General features: G+C 43.0%; 1 protein-coding gene across 20 annotated transcripts in view; it reads left to right on the top strand.

The window, feature by feature from the left end:
* Positions 1 to 19243, top strand: part of THOC5 (THO complex subunit 5) — a 38210-nt gene that overhangs the window by 2896 nt on the left and 16071 nt on the right. For 10 of the 20 annotated variants that reach the window (XM_023589745.3, XM_004461753.5, XM_004461756.5 and 7 more), the window contains 11 exons: positions 1170 to 1313; positions 2926 to 3039; positions 3175 to 3272; positions 7289 to 7435; positions 8841 to 8955; positions 13870 to 14002; positions 14736 to 14768; positions 15976 to 16053; positions 16919 to 16959; positions 17182 to 17281; positions 18421 to 18529. In XM_023589745.3, the coding sequence (XP_023445513.1) occupies positions 1170 to 1313; positions 2926 to 3039; positions 3175 to 3272; positions 7289 to 7435; positions 8841 to 8955; positions 13870 to 14002; positions 14736 to 14768; positions 15976 to 16053; positions 16919 to 16959; positions 17182 to 17281; positions 18421 to 18529 (1112 nt within the window). The remainder of the gene's footprint in view (positions 1 to 1169; positions 1314 to 2925; positions 3040 to 3174; positions 3273 to 7288; positions 7436 to 8840; positions 8956 to 13869; positions 14003 to 14735; positions 14769 to 15975; positions 16054 to 16918; positions 16960 to 17181; positions 17282 to 18420; positions 18530 to 19243) is intronic. The other 10 variants (XM_023589747.3, XM_071209850.1, XM_058281609.2 and 7 more) reach the window with 1 other exon arrangement.

Below are 19243 nucleotides of genomic sequence, written 5' to 3'. Positions count from 1 at the left end.
GCGTTGGCGAGCTGCTGAGAAATTGCAGCTTGTGGCCAGGCCCCCAGTCATGAGTTTGTGGCAGCTTGGGGTTATTGCACTGTCCAGATGATAACCTCACAGCAGCCTCTGCTTGACCAGGTGACTGGAATTCCTGTGTCTCCATAAAATCTGGAGAATTCATATCAGCTTTGTTGTGACATTCCAGGAACTGACAAGCCTATATTAGACATGATTAGTACATATTCACCAGTACAGTATGTGTCTTCAATTTTCCTGCTGGTCTGAAGAAGGCAGTCTATCATAGCACATCACTGGAGCCCCAGAGATGTGACTTACCTAGGTCTACTCTTGAGACACCAGAACCAAATATCCACAGAATCTCTTCTGTGGCCTGAGAGCTCATGTAGTCAGCAGGTTCTTCCTCTCTGTCTTTCTGTCTGTCCTTGAATCTGTCAAGCAATTTATGAGTTGTTTTCATTGATTGGTTTTTGTTTTTTTAACTAAAACAAGGAAATATGCCAGCTTAAATTTACATAAAAAGTGATGCTTTCCTCAGATTTAGGAAATTAAACTTAAAATAAGAACCTTTTCCTTTTTGGGACATTGGTTCTCGTGGTCTCTTAAGTCTCATACATTCTGTTTGCTCTGAAGGCTTGAAGACCAACTTAATAGTTCAGATGCTTCTAAAACTTAATTTGACCACCTAAACACCCGTCAGTGGGAATTTGGGTAAATGAATTATTTTTTATCTGTATAGAGGACTACCATGCAGCCATTTTGATGGAGAGCTATGTTTATTGGGATCAGAAGTTCTACCACAGCATGGACAATATGATCTCATTGTACTTAAAAATAAAATGTGTGTTTACCTTACAGTGTTAACAACTGAATTTTTTCAGGTTGAGCAGTGAGATTACAGGCAAATTTTTATTTTATTTTCTCTATGCAACTGTATGTTCCAAATTTTCAATACCAAGCATGTATTACTTTTGTAATTAGAAAGGGGGAAAAAAGTTTCCATTTTGAAAAGAAGAAAAACATTTGACTTGAGGACCAGATCCTTTGGAGGCCTGATTTGGGGTTTCATTGTTCCTGTTCTTAACGTAAGGAGAAATGCCAGCCAAGTGGCCTTGGTCCCAATGGGAGACTTTCACCCCCCACCCACAGCCCCTACCTTGCCTCCACAGGAAGGTAAATACTACAGCGAGGAGGCCGAGGTGGACCTGAGGGACCCTGGCAGAGACTACGACTTGTACAAGTACACGTGCCAGGAGCTGCAGAGACTAATGGCTGAGATCCAGGACCTAAAAAGCAGGGGAGGCAAGGAAGTGGTAAGGAGTGGGACCGTGCAGCCACCAGCCTGATGGGTCTATGTGCCAGAACTGAGGCTTTCCTGGCTCCAGAAGTTTGCACACCCCCCAGGGCCTTCTTCTGATCCTGGTCTTCTGTACTTACCATAATCAAATGGTTGGAACCTGGGAGCTCCAGAGACCTGCCTGCTAACTTAATTTATTGGAACTCCTCATCACCACCCAGTCACCAATTACAGTAATGAAAATACATGATAATTAATCTTTTCATAACTGTAATTTTTAAAATGTTTTATTTTGAAATAACTTCAAATGTAAAGGAAGTTTTAAGAATAATATGAAAACAACATATAGAATTCCAGTACACCCAGTTACTCAGATTTTCTATAACTAATTTGATGAGTCATCCAACTAATATTATAGTAGATCAGGTGTTTCGCTGGGTATTGAGATAAAATGGTACATGTAAATTCTCTTGATGTTAAAAGAATGGATATGTTCCATAGAAACCAAAAATGAAGTTTTTGTCAATATTAAATGAATAAATAAGGCTTCAAGGGCAGAGAAACTAAGCAGGTTGGCCAAAAACTAGATAAGTTAAAAAGCAAAACAGAACCGTAAAGACATCATATTGAGTGAAATAAGCCAGACACAAAAGGGCAAATATTGTATGATCTCAATGATGGGAACTAATTAAAATAAGCAAATTCATAGAGTCAGAAACTAGAATATAGGTTACTAGGGGCTGAGATGGGGATAAAGAATGGAGAGTTAATGCTTAAATTGTGGTTTCTATTTGGGACAATGGAAAAGTTTTGGTAATGGGTGGTGGTGATGGCACAACATAGTGAATTAATAGCACTGAAACATATGAATGTGGTTAGAAGGGGGAAATTTTAGGTTGTATATATGTTCATAGAATAAAAACTTAAAAATGAAAAAAAAATGGGACTATACAACATACACAGTGACCTCTAAAGTAAATCATGGATTATAGTCAATAGTATGTGATTATAAAAATGTTCTTTGATCAATAGCAACAATTGTATCATACTAACACCAGGGGTTTATAATAGAGTGGTATGTGGGAACTCTGTATTTTATCCATGATTTTTCTATAAACCTACAACTTCTCTAATTAAGAAAAGAAAATATTAAAAAGCAAGACAAAACAGGAATCCTTATTTGTACTTAGGCTGTCCAAGACTGTGAAAATTATCACATCTGATCTGTTTTATTGTAGCCAAGCTGCATTACTATCATTCTGTTATTTTCGTTTCAGTTATTCTATAATGTCATTTACAGAGGTCAAATTTTGTCTCAAGATGTTGCTATTGCTAGCTTCTCTGTACAGGTTCTGTAGATATAGATAATAATTGTGTGTTGACTGCCCTTGCTTCATTTTCAATTCCTCTCCTCCAGTTCAGGCAAAAACTGCTTTATTGCCTAAGAACCTTAAGCACTTCTCTTATACAATCACTCCTTCATTTCCCTCTGATAGTTTTCATGGTTCTGAGCTCCCTCCATTGTCCATTTTTGGCCCTAACTGAGGATGGGTCAGGAGTGAGGGACTGAAGGAAGTTGGAACCAGCACCTATTGTCAGAGCTCTTCACCAGTTTTCTTTGCCTCCAGGCCGTTGAAATCGAAGAACGCAGGATTCAGAGCTGTGTGCATTTCATGACTCTAAAGAAGCTTAACCGACTAGCCCACATCAGGTTGAAAAAAGGAAGAGATCAGACCCATGAGGTAGGAGTTAAGAGGCTTTACCATTCTTCTCCCCATTCCCCATCCCCTTCCTTATACCTTTTACCTCTTCTCTGAGTTTGCTGACACTCTGCTCCTTGCTTGCCCTACTCACCTCTGACCTTGTCCTCCTTTCAGGCTAAGCAGAAAGTAGATGCCTATCACCTGCAGCTACAGAACCTTTTATACGAGGTGATGCACCTGCAGAAGGAGATCACCAAATGCCTGGAGTTTAAGTAAGTTTGGGAGGAAAGGGCTTTGACAAAGATGGTCTGTTGGTAACTGCTTTTTGCTATCTAGCTCAGCATGAGCTGACCTCTATTAAAACAAACAAACAAAAACAACTTATGAACTTAGAAGACTACAAGATTGGAAGAAGGGTGTATAGATCACTTTAAGTGAAGAATCAGAAGCAGTAGTTTCAGGCTGCACAAAGAACCTCAGAAACCTCTCTGACTCCTTTGATTTTGAGCACTGCACCTGGTAAAGAAGCATTATTTCTCCTAGCAAGGGTCTTTCTGCTGCTGTTTTGACTTCTGAATACATTGTGTGAGAACAACTGACTTCCAGTCTTCCAGTCTCATCCTTTGTGACCCAGTTTCCTTCTCTCACCCAGCAATTAATTTTTCCAAATGCATTTTATGCTTTGGAACCTGAACTTCTTGCTGCATAGCTGCCTTCGTTGTGGGTGAAAAATTTACAGTTTGCCAATGTCTTCCTTAATTTGGGGTGTCTCTGGCAAAACAAGACTGAGGCTAGAGAAATAAGATGGTGGAGGGAGTAGACAGGGGAAGAGAAAGGACATTTTTCTTGCTTGGTCAGCACTGTTTGTACCAACCGAAAGAAGGCAGAGGGACTACATTAGTCACTGGGTTCAGCCTCTTTTTTTTTTTTTTTTTTTTAAGATTTATTTCTTTAATTTACCCCCCCCCCTTGCAGCTGGCTCTCTGTTCTCTGTGTCCATTTGCTGCACGTTCTTCTGTGTCTGCTTTTCTCCCTTTGTTGCGTGATCTTGTAGCACCAGCTCTCTGCGTCGGCCGGCACTCTTGCATGGGGCATCTTTCCCACACAGGGCAGCTCTCCTGCATGGGCTGGCACTCCATGTGGGCACACTTGCCCTTACCAAGAGGCCCTGGGCATCGAACCCTGGACCTCCTATATGATAGATGGGAACCCAATTGGTTGAGCCACATCTGTTTTCCCAGCTTCTTTTTTTTTTTTTTCCAGTTTATTTTTATTTATTTATTTTCCCTTCTCCCCTCCCCTGCCCCAGTTTCTATGTCCATTCTCTGTGTCCATTCACTGTGTGTTCTTCTGCATCTGCTTCTATTCTCGTCAGCGGCACTGGGAATCTGTGTCTCTTTTTGTTGCATCATCATGCTGTGTCAGCTCTCTGTGCATGCAGTGCCACTCCTGGGCAGGCTGCCCTTTTTTCACGCAGGGTGGCTCTCCTTACGGGGCGCACTCCTTGCTCATGGGGCTCCTCTATGCGGGGGACACCCATGCGTGGCACGGCACTCGTGCGTGGCACAGCACTTCTTGCACGCCTCAGCACTGCGCATTGGCCAGCTCATCACACGGGTCGTTGAGCCAAGTCCACTTTCCCCAGCTTCTTTTTTAATAATGATGACACTGATTTTTGAGAAGCATTTTATCTGCTCCACAAATTTATCACATAATGGATAGTTCAATACTAACAGTAGTAGCAGAGGTGAAATCTGAATAAGGTCTGTACCTGAATTAATAATATTGCTTCAGGCGGCGGACTTGGCCCAGTGGTTAGGGCGCCCATCTACCACTTTGGAGGTCCGCAGTTCAAACCCTGGGCCTCCTTGACCCGTGTGGAGCTGGCCCATGCACAGTGCTGATGCGTGCAAGGAGTGCCATGCCACGCAGGGGTGTCCCCTGCATAGGGGAGCCCCACGCGCAAGGAGTGTGCCACGTAAGGAGAGCCACCCAGCGCGAAAGAAAGTGCAGCCCTGCCCAGGAATGATGCTGCACGCACGGAGAGCTGACATAAGATGACGGAGAGCTGATACAAGAGGACGCAACCAAAAGAAACACAGAGTCCTGTGCCGCTGACAACAACAGAAGCAGACAAAGATGACACAGCAAATAGACACAAAACAGACAACCGGGGTGAGGGGGGGAGAGAAATAAATAAATAAATATTTAAAAAAAAATAGTATTGCTTCAATGTCGCTTTCCTGGTTGTGACAATGTACTGTGGTTGAATAAGTTGTCCTTGGGAGACACTGGTGGAAAGATATACGGAATACTGTACTATTTTTGCAACTTCTTTTGAGTCTTAAACTGTTTTAAAATTAAAAAAAAAAAAAAAAGCTATATCCTAACCTGTACCCATTGCTTCATATAGAAGGAGATAAATCCAGTATTAGTGGGACTCAGGCCCGTGGGAAGACAGGTGGCCCGATGGAAAGAGTCTGGGCCCTGGCGTCTGACAGCCTGGGTTCCAACCCAGCTCTGCCACTCACCAGCTACATGACCTTGGGCCACATCTTTACCTTCTTGAAGCCTCTGACTTGTTTGATAGATGGAGATGAACATCCCCACCTCACAGTGATGTTGTGAGAAGTAAATGAGGGCAGGACAGCTGATGGTGGGTACTTAGTACACGGTAGCTGCTTTTAATTATTGTCATCACTTGTCATGACCTGAGCACTCTACTATGTTAATGTGTCCCAGAATGTTGTATTTCTTTTTCTTTTACACCTATGTCAGTATAGGTACAACAATTAAAGCCTCCAGATCTTTTAGTTTCTTTAAGCATTTTATTTTGAAATTATTATGGAACAATTTCTTAAAATTTTTTTTATTATGATAACATATATACAATATAAAATTTCCCATTTTAGCCATATTCAATTATACAACTTAGTGTTGTTAGTTACACTCATGATTTTGTGCTATCATCACCACCATCCATTCCCAAAACTTTTCCATCACTTCAAATAGAAACCCTGTAACCATTATGCATTAACTCACCATTCCCACCCCCACCCTCAGATAATTTATAATCTACTTTAATCTTCCTTTATTTTTTAAGGTTTATTTTTCTTTATTTCTTCCCACCCCCTCATTGTTTGCTTTTGCTGTGTCTGTCTGTTGTATGCTGGTCTTTTTTTTCTTCTTTTAATTTATTTCCCCTCCTTGCGGCTTGCTTGCTATCTGCTCTCTGTGTCCATTTGCTGCATGTTCTTCTGTGGCTGCTTGTCTCCCATTGTTGCATCATCTTGCTGCGCCACCTTCCATGGGCACAGGCTGTCAGCTTTCTGTGGGCATGGACCATCAGCTTTCTGCGGGTACAGGCCAGCTTGCTTTCACAAGGAGGCCCTGGGAAGCGAAACCAGGGCCTCCCATATGGTAGATGGGAGCCCAATTGATTGAACCACAGCTGCTTCCCTGTAAGCTGGTCTTTTTTTCAGGAGACACTGGGAACCAAACCCGGGACCTCCCATGTGGAAGGGAGGCACCTAATCACTTGATCACCTCTACTTCCTGCTTTTGTTGTATCTCTCGTTATGCTTTTCCTCTGTGTGTCTTGTTGCATCAGCTCACCATGCCAGTCTGTTGCCTCAGCTTGCTGTTGTGCTCATCTTTGGGAGGCACGGAGAACCAAACCCAGATCTCCCATGTGGTAGGCAGGGGCTCAATCACTTGAACCACATCTCCTTCCCTACTTTAATCTTGTAAATTTGTAATCTTTGAGTTTGCATTTCTCTTTCATATAAGTGATGTCATAAAATATTTGTCTTTTTGTTTGTGGTTTATTTCACCCAACATACTTCAGGTGTTTTTCATATCTGGTTCTACCATGCTGGAACTTCTCCATCCTTTGCTTATGTAGATAATGCTTTTTTTTTGTTTATTTTGTCCTTACCGACTTGTGTAAAAGTCTGCATTCTTAGTTAATTTTAAAACTGGATCTACAAAGTTCCTTAATGAGGGGGAGTCTACTCAGAGAGGGATGACACTGAAACCTGATCCCTGTACACCCCACACACAAGATGGTCCAGGTCTTTAGCTAATTTAGGGATAAGAACATTGGACAGCATGGTTAAGAATCCTGTGGCACATCTACAACTACCTCCCTTCATAGTGAAATGGCCACTAGTGAGCATATGCTGAGAAGACTGGATTTCAGTTTCCTGGGTAGCTCTGGTCCAAGGCTAAGTGGACCACACTTTGGGCTCTTGAGAACAGCAGTTTAACAGCTAGCTTTTGCCTGCAGGTCAAAGCATGAAGAAATTGATCTGGTCAGTGTAGAGGAGTTTTATGAAGAGGCTCCTTCAGATATCAGCAAGGCTGAAGTCACCATGGGAGACCCTCATCAGCAAACCCTTGCACGTCTGGACTGGGAGCTGGAGCAGCGGAAAAGGTAGCATTTCCTCTCTCCTGACCTATGTGGACAGCAGACCTTTCACCACAGGGAACAGGGACAAGTGCTTTGTATGACCCAGTATGTAACGGCAAAGTACTGTGGAACAAGCAGAGTAGTCTTTAAGACCAAATCCCATTTTGTGATCTCGTTCAAACATGACCAGTCTCATCCAGGATGGAGTCAGAATTGCTTAAGGCCATTAACAGGAAGTTGAAGTAACTTTTTTTTTTAATGTATTTTTTATTTGTTCTTAAAAGATACTTAGATCACACAAAATGGAGTAACTTTTAAAATTTTTAAATTTTAAAACCTGAGACTTAAGTATCTTTTGTACCATAAATCTAACTTTGTATTTTGCTTTTTCCTCTCTCTCTCTATAAGCATAACTATATTATTGGAAAGCTTTGTCAGTATTATTTTAGAAGGTTGTGTAACATTCGTTTGTTTAGACAAATTATAATTCATACAGTCATCTCCCTATTGAACTTTTAGGTTGTTTGCATTTTGTTTTTGGCTATCATAAATAATGCTTCAAGGCACACCTTTACATATAAAACATTTTAGTTTTAATAAACAGCTTTTATTTATTACCATAAATATGTCTATACTATGTAATTTAATCTAGGCCTTTCTTTCATACTGGACTTTTCAGGATTCCATCCCTTCCATTCATCATGCCTTTTTCCCCTTTCACATTTGTGCAAGAGTTCTAAGGTTTATAGTTGACATGTGTGCTCTGTCTTGCAATGAAAAAGCAGCTGTTTTTATCCCTTTTTGTGTTACAGAATATATTCTGTGCCTTTAGTCCATATTATAAATTTAATGAGCACTGAAGACGAGTTCTTAGGGAATTGATGTCAGTTTTTTAGCAGGTAGAGCTGGTTCATTACTCCGCTCTCCAGGCCACTACTTGCCCTGGGCACAGGCTGAGCCGTGAGCTTAGAATCTGTTCCCACCCTCACCCATTCAGGCCAGTCTCTGGGTCTCATTTGGGTCATGTAGCAGCTAGGTTCACATGTTTGTGAAAGTGTTGGGTCTAGCATTTGAGCCAAGACATGGAGTAAAAAAAATACAGGTGTTCCAAAGCAGTTTCAGGCAGAGGCTCTGGAGCTAGGCATAGATTCAAACTGCACTTACTCGTGGTTGGATGACTTTGGACAAGTTACTTACCTCCCTGAACCTTTGTTTCCTCCTTTGGAAATAATAAAATACCTTACTTTCCATGATTTTTTTAAGGATTAAATGTGATAGTGCTTATAAAGAGCTTATCAAAGTTCCTGGCCCATAGTAAGTGCTTGATAAATATTAGCAGTTAGTCGCAACTGCTGGTACTATGTGAAGCCTGACAGTGAAGGGTACCCTAGGAGGCAACTGGTGACAGTGTTCTGTCCTCCTCCAACAGGCTGGCAGAGAAGTACCGGGAGAGCTTGTCCAACAAAGAGAAGATCCTTAAAGAGATTGAGGTGAAGAAGGAGTACCTGAGCAGCCTCCAGCCTCGCCTCAATAGCATCATGCAGGTTAGGCCCTCTATCCTTTAGTTTGCACTCGATGAGACCTTGCTTACATGAAGCCACCAGCAGCCACTTCACCATTTAGGTTTTGCCAGGTCTCTTGCCCTAATTATGGTTACATTACGGTACAATGCAAGGATGGTCTTACCTGTATCCTACCCATGTGGTTGTGTCCTAGGTGGAAAAATCCCTGACCCTGACCAGGTGGGCTCGGGAACCTATACACACATTTACCTGAGGTGTTTTATATTCACCCAGAGCTTCTTCCAGGTAGAACACTTTCTCTGACTGTGTAAATGTGGTTTACCCACTGCGTGCTTTTACAACCCTGCAGTCTCCTGGTATCTAAACATGTTTCTAATGGATATATGTTAAGCCCCCTTTCTTTTTTTTTTTTTTTTAAAGATTTATTTTATTTATTTAATTTCCCCCCCTCCCCTGGTTGTCTTTTCTTGGTGTCTATTTGCTGCGTCTTGTTTCTTTGTCCGCTTCTGTTGTCGTCAGCGGCATGGGAAGTGTGGGCGGCGCCATTCCTGGGCAGGCTGCACTTTCTTTTCACGCTGGGCGGCTCTCCTCACGGGCGCACTCCTTGCGCGTGGGGGCTTCCCCACGCGGGGGACGCCCTTGCGTGGCACGGCACTCCTTGCGCGCATCAGCACTGCGCATGGCCAGCTCCACACGGCTCAAGGAGGCCCGGGGTTTGAACCGCGGACCTCCGATATGGTAGACGGACGCCCTAACCACTGAAGCCCCCTTTCTTGACTGCACCTTGGAGGCAGACTGCTTAGCAGATCCACTTAGTTTGAAAAGGACTTTACTCATATGTGAAAGCTACTAGATACCTTAGGAAGAAAAGTTCCCACTTTATCCATAAAATATGATGTCTTTCTATGTAGGTGACCTGATTTTTGTTTGCTTTGTGAAGCCAGATTTAGTCTAAATCCTTATCATTTTAAAAAGCAAAGTGCTTAATTTGGAGGAATTTTGTACAAGGACCCTGGAAAAAATTATAGATTTACTTGTCTGGATTTGTCAGGATCTTCATTTTCTCCTTTCAATTCTAGAGGTACAGTTGTCAACAGAAATATTCACCAGTAGCCCTTCATAATAGGAATAAAATAAAATAGAAACAAAGTGTTTTATTTGGTTGTACTTATCACATGGTTAAATTTTCTCTTGTTAGCCAAAAAGGCTCTAAATGTCCCTAAGTAGAGTACAGGTTAAATAAATTGTATGGAACAACCTTGCAGCTGTGATGGAAGTATGGAACATCTTACCACTGAGGGGATAATGTTACAGAAATATTATTGTATTACTATTAAACAAAAAATACCCAAGTTGTAGAACATATAGCATGATCTCATTTGTGTATTTTCGTTGACAAAGTTTCTGACTGGATTTATACTTCTTTGTGCCATGTATATGCCTAAAAAGTCTGTATTCATACCAAAACATTATTCATCCCTAACTATTAACAGTTACTGTTAAGGGCTGGGACCTGGGGTTTTTACTTTGTAAACCTATCGACAACTTTTAAAAATAATATGCATGTATTTAGTTATTTTTTTAAAAATTATCGAAATAAAACACACAGGAAACACAGTTCAATGAGTATTCACAAAGTGAACGCATCTGTGTGACCAGCACCCTGATCAGGGAAAGAATGTTACACTTTCCAGGGGCCCCCTTTGGCTCTTTCCCAGTCACCATCATTCCCCACCCCACCCCCATTACCGTTATCTTGACTTCTAACGTCTTAGGTTAGTTTTGCCTATTTTTGAACTTTATATAGATGGAATCATATAATATATATACTCTTTTGTGTCTGGCTTCATTTGCTCACCATCATATTTGTGAGATTCATCTACATTGTTGTTTTTTTTTTAAGATTTATTTATTTCTCTCCCCTTCTCCCCTCTGCCCCAGTTGTCTGTTCTCTGTGTCGATTGCTGCGTGTTCTTTGTCCGTTTCTGTGTCAGCGGCATGGGAATCTGTGTTTCTTTTTGTTGCGTTATCTTGCTGTGTCAGCTCTCCGTGTGGGCGGCGCCATTCCTGGGCAGGCTGAACTTTCTTTTGCGCTGGGCAGCTCTCCTTACGGGGCACACTCCTTGCACGGGGGGCTCCCCTGCGCGGGGACACCCCTGTATGGCACAGCACTCCTTGCACACATCAGCACTGTGCGTGGGCCAGCTGCACACGTGTCAAGGAGGCCTGGGGTTTGCACCGCAGACCTCCTATGTGGTAGATGGATGCCCTAACCACTGGGCCAAATCTGCTTCCCCATTTTCATTATTGTGACTCTCAGTTTATTTAGTTTAATTGCTGGTTAGTATTTGATTTTGGTTGTTTCCAGTTTGGAGTTATTAATAATGCTGCTATGAACATTCATATTCATGTCCTTTGTTGCACATGCATACGCATTTCTGTTGGATATATACCCAGGAATGAAATCACTGGGTCATAGAGTATGCATATATTTAGCTTTGGTAAACAGATAAACAGTTTTCTAAAGTGATTATACCGATTTACACTCCCACTAGCACTATAGAAGAGTTCCAGTTGCTCCGTATCCTTGCTGACACACTATATCATCAGTCTTCTTAATTTTAGCTATCTGGGAGGGCATCTCATGTTTTTTTTTTTGTTTGTTTTTTTTTTTAGGGTATAGGTTCAGGGATTGAACCTGGGACCTCATATGTGGGAAGCCAGCACTCAACCACAGAACCACATTGGCTCCCTCGTGGTTTTAATTTTCATTTCCCTGGGGAGTGATGACATTGAGCATAGCAGCTTTTGTATGTTTATTGGCCTTTTGGATAACCTCTTTTATGAAGGTCCTGTTCAAGTCTTTTGTCCTTTTTTTGCTGTGTTACCTGGAATTCTTTGTTTGTTCTCAGAATGAATCCTTTGTAGATATCTTTTCCCATTCTGTGACTTTTTTTTTTTAAGATTTATTTATTTATTTGTTTATTACCCCCCTTGTGGCTTGTTTTTTGCTGTCTATTCTCTGTGTCTATTCACTGCACGTTTTTTCTGTGTCTGTTTGTCTTTTGTTGCGTCATCTTGCTGTGTCAGCTCTCTGTGGCACACGGGCCATCAGCTCTGGCGTGCTGGCCAGCTTGCCTTCACAAGGAGGCCCTGGGACACGAACCCAGGGCTTCCCATATGGTAGGCGGGAGCCCAACTGATTGAGCCACAGCCGCTTCCCCATTCTGTGACTTTTTCACTTTTGTAATGGTATCTTTTGACGAACAGATATCTTTAATTTTAACATGGTCCAACTATCAGTCTTTTTCTTTATGGTTAGTGCTTTTTGGTCCCACATAAGTCTTTATCCCAAGGTCATGGAGATATTAATTTTTTTCTTATATAAACTTCATTGTTTACCTTTTACATTTAGATCTATAGTCTACCTTGAAGTGATTTTTATATTTGGTGTGAGGGTCATGATTTTACCCCAATTTGGTATGCAGTTGACTCATTTTTATAGAAGACCGTTCTTTTTCTCTACTGTTCTAATATGCCACTATCATTGTAAATCAAATGTCTGCATGTATGGACCTGTTGATGATCTATTTGTCTATCATTGTGCCAGTACCACGCTGCCTTATTTAGGTAGCTTTATCACAAGTCTCAATGCCCAGTGGTATAGCCCTTTAGCTTTGTTCTCCAGAATTGTCCTTGTTATTCTAGTCCTTTTGCATTTACATATACATTTTATTTTATTTTTTTAATTTTTTTATTTATTTCTCCCCCCCATTGTCTGCTTTCTGTGTCCATCTGCTGTGTATATTCTTCTGTGTCCACTTGGATTCTTATCAGTGGCACTGGGAATCTGTGTCTCTTTTTGTTGCGTCATCTTGCTATGTCAGCTCTCCATGTGTGTGGCGCCACACCTGGGCAGGCTGCACTTTTTTCACATGGGGTGGCTCTCCTTACAGGGTGCATTCCTTGCGTGTGGGGTTCCCTATGTGGGGTACACCCCTACGTGGCACGGCACTCCTTGCGCATGAGCATTGCGCATGGGCCAGCTCACCACACAGATCAGAAGGCCCTGGGTTTGAACCTTGGACTTCCCATGTGGTAGGCAGTCACTTTATCAGTTGAGCTAAATTTTTTTCCCTACATATACATTTTATTTTATTTTTTTAAGATTTTTTTACTTATTATTTATTCCCCCCTTTGCGGCTTGTTCCATTTTTTACTGTCTCTTCTCTGTGTCCATCTGCTGCACGTTTTTTCTGTATCTGCTTGTCTCCCTTTGCTGCGTCATCTTGCTGCGCCAGCTCTCTGCGGCGCATGATCCATCAGCTCTCCGCAGGCACGTGCCGTCAGCTTTCTGTGGCACGTGGACTGTCAGCTCTCCACGGTGCACGGGCCCTCACAAGGAGGCCCCGGGATGCAAACTCAGGGCCTCCCACATGGCAGATGGGAGCCCAACTGACTGAGCCACAGCTGCTTCTCCCTACATGTACATTTTAGAATCAGCTTATCTGTTTCCATCTGCAGGGATTTCGATTGGATTGCACTGAATCTGTAGATAAATTTGGGGGAAATTGATATCTTGACACTATTGAGTCATCCGGGCAATTAATATGGCCTATAGTTCCATTTATTTAGATAGTTGATTTTCAGGTCTTTGTGCAGAGGCTTACATGTCTTTCATTTCTTTATTCTTAGGTATTTGATGTTTTCTTGATGCTTTTGGAAGTGATGTCTTCTTATAATTTCATTTTTTTACTGTTGTGGTATAAAAAATACAATTTATTTTAACCATTTTAGCCATCTATTTATTCTATTCGTTTATCATATATCACTTCCTTGAATGAAAAACGGTATAAGGTAATTAAGCAGCCACATTGTCCTATGTGGACTGCTTTAAAAAGGAAAACTAAAAAATCCTTCTTTTGTTGCATGCAGGCTTCTCTCCCAGTGCAGGAGTACCTGTTCATGCCATTTGACCAGGCTCACAAGCAGTATGAGACAGCCAGACACCTGCCGCCTCCACTCTACGTCCTTTTTGTCCAGGCTACTGCCTACGGGCAGGCCTGTGGTGAGTATGGGGGCTAGGCAAGGAAGAGGGCCTGTGGGAGACGCTTGGAACCCATCTGATTCATTTCGAAACCAGCCTGCCGAGGAAAGCTCCCTGGCCCTGCTCACAGTCTCAGGTGACAGACGCTACCTCCCCACTGCACTGCCCAGCATGGATGCTTTAACCAGCTGACCTGAGGCTAGACTAACCTGAAGGGTATTTCAGAGTGGATGGCTTTGAATCTTTCCTGAGCCTGGCTGGATGGCTGTTGGGTACAGAGCCCTGGCAGCCAGTCTGGGCTTCCTGCTGGCTGCCATGCTCAGCCTCTCCTATCAAGGCACACCTGGCAAGTGCATCAGTGCCTCTTGCTCAGCCTCACAGAGGGACCTGGTAAACACAGGTCCCAGCCAGCTTACCCAAGCTCTTGTCACTTTCTGAGTCAGACTGCATGTCGTTATAGTGAATTGCTGAGTTAGAGGATGACTCCTCATTAAGCTTAAGGGCAGCCATGATTCCACTAGAGTTTTGAGAAGTGGGTGGAAATCCTTCCTCTTAGCCCTGATGCAGCTTTCACCCAGCACGTAAACTGTTTTTCCCCACCATCACCCCACCTGCCACAACAGACATCCATTGCACCATTGCGTGCCTCTCTACCCAGCCATGGATACCAGCGCATTACTGTCTCTCTCTGTATTTTCCCGGTCCTTCTGGTCTTCTCCCTCCCCTTTGTTCTCCCTCCTGTTTCCATCATCAGCTCACCTGAAATCCTCCCAGCCCCCTAGGCAGGGTGAGTAATTTTCTTTTCATTTGAATCTAAAGTCTAACCTGTTTCCATTCCCATGTATTTGTAGAATTCTATGTTCAAAAGAGTAGCATAGCATTTGCCAGTGGGTGATGGGGAAACTAGTAGAGTGTGATAATTCATATCGGGTTGTCAGGAATAGGGTAATGGGCTGCTTGGGAATATAATCTCATTTGGGGGAAATTTACCATTCCTCCTGAGTAAGGTTGAGAAAACCGTTTCAGGCTCTGTAACTATCAGTGCCCTTATAAATGGAGCAGGAGTGGGTGATTGCCAGTCTAGAGCTCATGGAGGTGTCGCTCATTGAGATGTCAGGCCTGGTGAACAGACAGGCAGTTAGCTTCTTGCTTGAGAGGACAGGCTTAACTAAATAAACCTAGTATTAAATCCCAGCTTATCTGCTTCCTGGCTACAGTACTTAATTCTCTGACCCTTAATTTTATCATCTGTAAATGGCTGTAATAATATTAGTGCTTCTAGAGGGTTGCTATGAGGATTAAAAATTAATTCTTCTTATGATTTTATAATTAAAATTATAAGCATTGGCTTATTCCATCCTCCTGTCCTAATAGGGCAGATACTCTTGTCAAGTCCCTGTTTCATGGACATGAAGATGAAAGTCAGCGCAGTAACATAACTTTGCCAGATCCCATGTTAAGCGGTGGTGGGGCAAGGACTCAGGCCTAGGACTAGACTGCAGGTCCAAGTTCCTCCCCACTGTCCTCCTGTCTCCCAGCTAAACATGATGCTGCCAGTCATATGCTTGGCAGAATGCAAAGCAGGAAATAAGCACTTGTCACGTGAGAGTGTCTTTTCTGGGATGTCGACAGTTCCAGGCTTCTGGATGAGACCCTTCAGGAAATTAGAAGAGCTGCATGCAGCTTTAAGCCCTTGGATTGAATTTCTGCACCTGGGTGTAAGCCTGAAAAGAGACAGATGTTCACAGCTAGTCTCAGGTGATGCTTGTCCAGGAAAGTGTACTTTGGGTTCTTTGTTCTCGGTATGTGATAGAAAAGACTTAGGTTATCCCATCTTGTTCCTCTTTATCTGGAGTAAGGACTTTTGCCCTTCCACCCCTAGTCAGTAAGGAACTAGGCCAGAAGCAGTGGAAATCAGTCCCATAACTGGCCTGCTTGTGTAGCCTAGCTCCTTCCCTCAACAACTTCCTTATGAAGCATTTTCTTGCCCCCAGATAAGACGTTGTCTGTGGCGATTGAAGGCAGTGTGGATGAAGCCAAGGCTCTGTTCAAGCCTCCTGAGGACTCCCAAGGTAATGTGGTAGGTGGGTAACCTTCCCCAAGACTTCCAGGGACACCAGGTCACCACCAAAGGTCCTTTGAAAATTTGCCTTTCTAGTTCCATGTAGCAGGAAGCTTGACTTTAATGTCTTAAGACTCTGGGGTGGACGGGAAAAGATCAGTTTCTGGAGTCACAAAGCACTGCCTTTGGATTTCAGCTTTGCTACTCACTAGCTTGATGATACTGGGGAAGGTCTTTAACATTTCTGAGCCTCAGTTTTACTCATCTTTAAAAAGGGCATAGTAATTCTTCATGTAGACTTAACTTATATGGATTAAATGAGGTAATGCGTGTGAGACTCTTAACACTATCCTCAGCACATAGCCAGCCTTTAAATTATGTGAACTGCTATTATTATCACTATTTTTATTTATGTTACTGTTATTACTACCATCACCAATGGAGAGGCTTATGGGCCATGGAAATAACATTAAAAAGCCCTTTAAGAGAATAGGGGTGGTTGGATTATATGTCATTCTTTTTTTTTCTTTTCCATTACTGTTTTCTATGCTAAATAGGAAGCAGGAAAGAATTTATTGTTTACTCTAAAGCAGGGGTTCTTAACCAGGGGTCCATGGAAAGATTCAGGGGGTCCATGAGCTTGAATTGAAAATGCAAAAAAGGATTATTCTTGGGGCTATGTTGGTGCAGACTAATACACAGTTTAGTATTAGTCTGTGGTTTTCACCTAACTGGCAAAAGGGTCTGTGGAACAAAAAAGGTCAAGAACCCCTGCTCTAAAGAAACTCTGCAGAAGGCTGTGTCTTTAAGCCCCATAGGTTGAAGTGAGCATTTTGGAGCCACTTGCTTTAGCTTTTTTCTCTCTGTGACTGCAGATGATGAGAGCGATTCAGATGCTGAAGAGGAGCAGACTACGGTGAGAACCATTTCCTCTTGTGGGGGCGTCAAGCAGTTGTTCAGGGGTTTGCTTGTTTGCAGGTGCTTTCCTCCCTAGGAAGCAGAAGAAATAGATTTGAAAGCAAGGGTTTCTAGGAGCTTAAGTAGTAGGTCCTGGAGGGCAGGGCTGGGGCCCTGGTGGGCAGGGAGGAGCAGGGTGAGAGAGTCAGAGCTTATTGTCTATGCTCTTTCCATTTGTCAGAAACGCCGGAGACCCACACTGGGAGTTCAACTGGATGACAAGCGCAAAGAGATGCTGAAGAGGCACCCACTGTCCGTCATGCTAGACCTGAAGTGCAAAGGTCTGGCTGCAGCAAGCCCAGTACACCTACCTTGCTCTTGGGGTTCCTATGGCACCTAAGAGCTCAGCCAGCTGCAGGTGCAGAGGGTCAGGCAAGCCAGAGAGTCCTTGGCCCAAGAAAGCATTACAGTTTCAAATTTCTCCAAACCCATGTGAGAGGCAGCTGTCCCAACTGCTCGCGCAACATCTGGTTGGTGCATCAGCTTGTTGTTTCAGCTCATTGCATCTGCTCGTCTTTAGGAGACACCAGAAACCAAACCCAGGACCTCCCATGTGGGAGGCGGGTGCTCAACTGCTTGAGCCACATCCATTCCCCTCCCCTTTATTTTTCACACAAATGGAAACATAATTCTATACGCTGGTTGTCTCTGCCTTTTTCTTTTTCCATTTAATTTGAGATAATTTTAGTGAGTGTTACAAAGATGGTACTGAGAGTTCCCATATACTCTTCAACCACCTTCGCCTTATTGTTCATGTTTTACTTAACTAGAGTACAATTAACAAAACCAATATTAACTTTATTAATACAATACTATTAACTAAACTACAGAATTTATTCAGATTTCCCAGTTTTTCCACCAATGTCTTTTATCTGAACTAGAATTCAGTCCAGGATCCCACATTGCCTTTAATTGTCATTCTTCTTAATCTCCTGTTAGTGACAGTTCCTCAATCCTTCCTTGTCTTTCATGCACTTGACACATACAGACTGTCTCTCAGATTGGGCTTGTCTGATATTTTTTCATGATTACATTGAGGTAATGGATTTGGGGAAAGAATATCAAGATGTCATCTGTGCTCTCATGATATCTCTGTCTTATTACTGGTTAACCTTGATCACTTGATTAAGGTGGTATCTGCCAGATTTTTCCATAATAAAGCTACCATTTTCCATGCTCTTTTTGCTAGAAGCAATTCACAAAGTCTAGTCCATACTCAAGAAGAGGACAGTTCAGTTCTACCTTTTGGAGGCAGGAGCATCGGAGAATTTGTGGACACTTTACTCTTTTTATTCAACAGTCTCAGTTTTTTTTCTAGTAAAAGATTTACAAAGCCTCTTTTAAATTCTTTTCTATGGTACTGTTGACTCTGCTCTAAGTGTCTGACTCATAAATTATTTCCTTCCAATCCCATCTCCAGATGAAAGTGTGCTTCACCTGACTTTCTACTACCTGATGAACCTCAACATCATGACAGTAAAAGCCAAAGTCACAACTGCCACGGAGCTGATCACGCCCATCAGTGCAGGGTATTTTGGGGTGGGGGGTGGGAGTGGGCATGGGAGTGGGGCCTGTGATAAGATCTGTGATGCTGGGCTGCTCTTGGTTGTTCTCTTCCCTGGTTTCTTGGAGGTTCACGGCTACATTGACTCTGTATTGTGTCCACATAGTGTAGAAGCCCTGGCACACCACTGGCTGGTATTTAGAAAGCACTCACTTTAATTTGTGAAGTTGTGTAGGCGGGGCAGAATACCAGCTTTTTACATCCAGTGGAAAGTGTGGGAGTATAAAAATAAGATATGGCAGACCTTGTCGGGTTGACAGATTTCCCAGGCTGTCCTTACTTGGGGGTGGAAGGAAGGACTGTGGGGTGTTTGTGGAGGGTGAGCAGAGGCACAGGCTCAGTATCTCCAGGGAGCCCCTGGCCATGGCAGTCGTGTTGTAGCCAGGAGTGGGAAGCAGGGAAGGCCAACAGGGCCTGGAGAGGAAGTAGCTCTGATTATGAGAGCACTGCTCCAACCCGGCACCACTGCTGGCACCCACACCTACCTGATTCCACTTAGACCTCATGTCAGCTATAGAAAGCCTGGAGGGGCAGGGCACTTCCCATGGCTACACAATGGTGGGGCATCCCCTGGGTTTTAGACCTAGCAGTTAAGAGTCCCCATCTTCAGCTGCTGCCTGGGGCCCTGTGCTTGAGAGTGTTGTTAGACTGCCCAAGGGCACTCTGGATGAAATTGACC

The sequence above is a fragment of the Dasypus novemcinctus genome, chromosome 19, assembly GCF_030445035.2.
Source record: "Dasypus novemcinctus isolate mDasNov1 chromosome 19, mDasNov1.1.hap2, whole genome shotgun sequence".
NCBI classification, from domain to species: domain Eukaryota; kingdom Metazoa; phylum Chordata; class Mammalia; order Cingulata; family Dasypodidae; genus Dasypus; species Dasypus novemcinctus.
The sequence above is the reverse complement of the archived record's forward strand: the minus strand, read 5'-3'. Positions and strand labels throughout refer to the sequence as shown.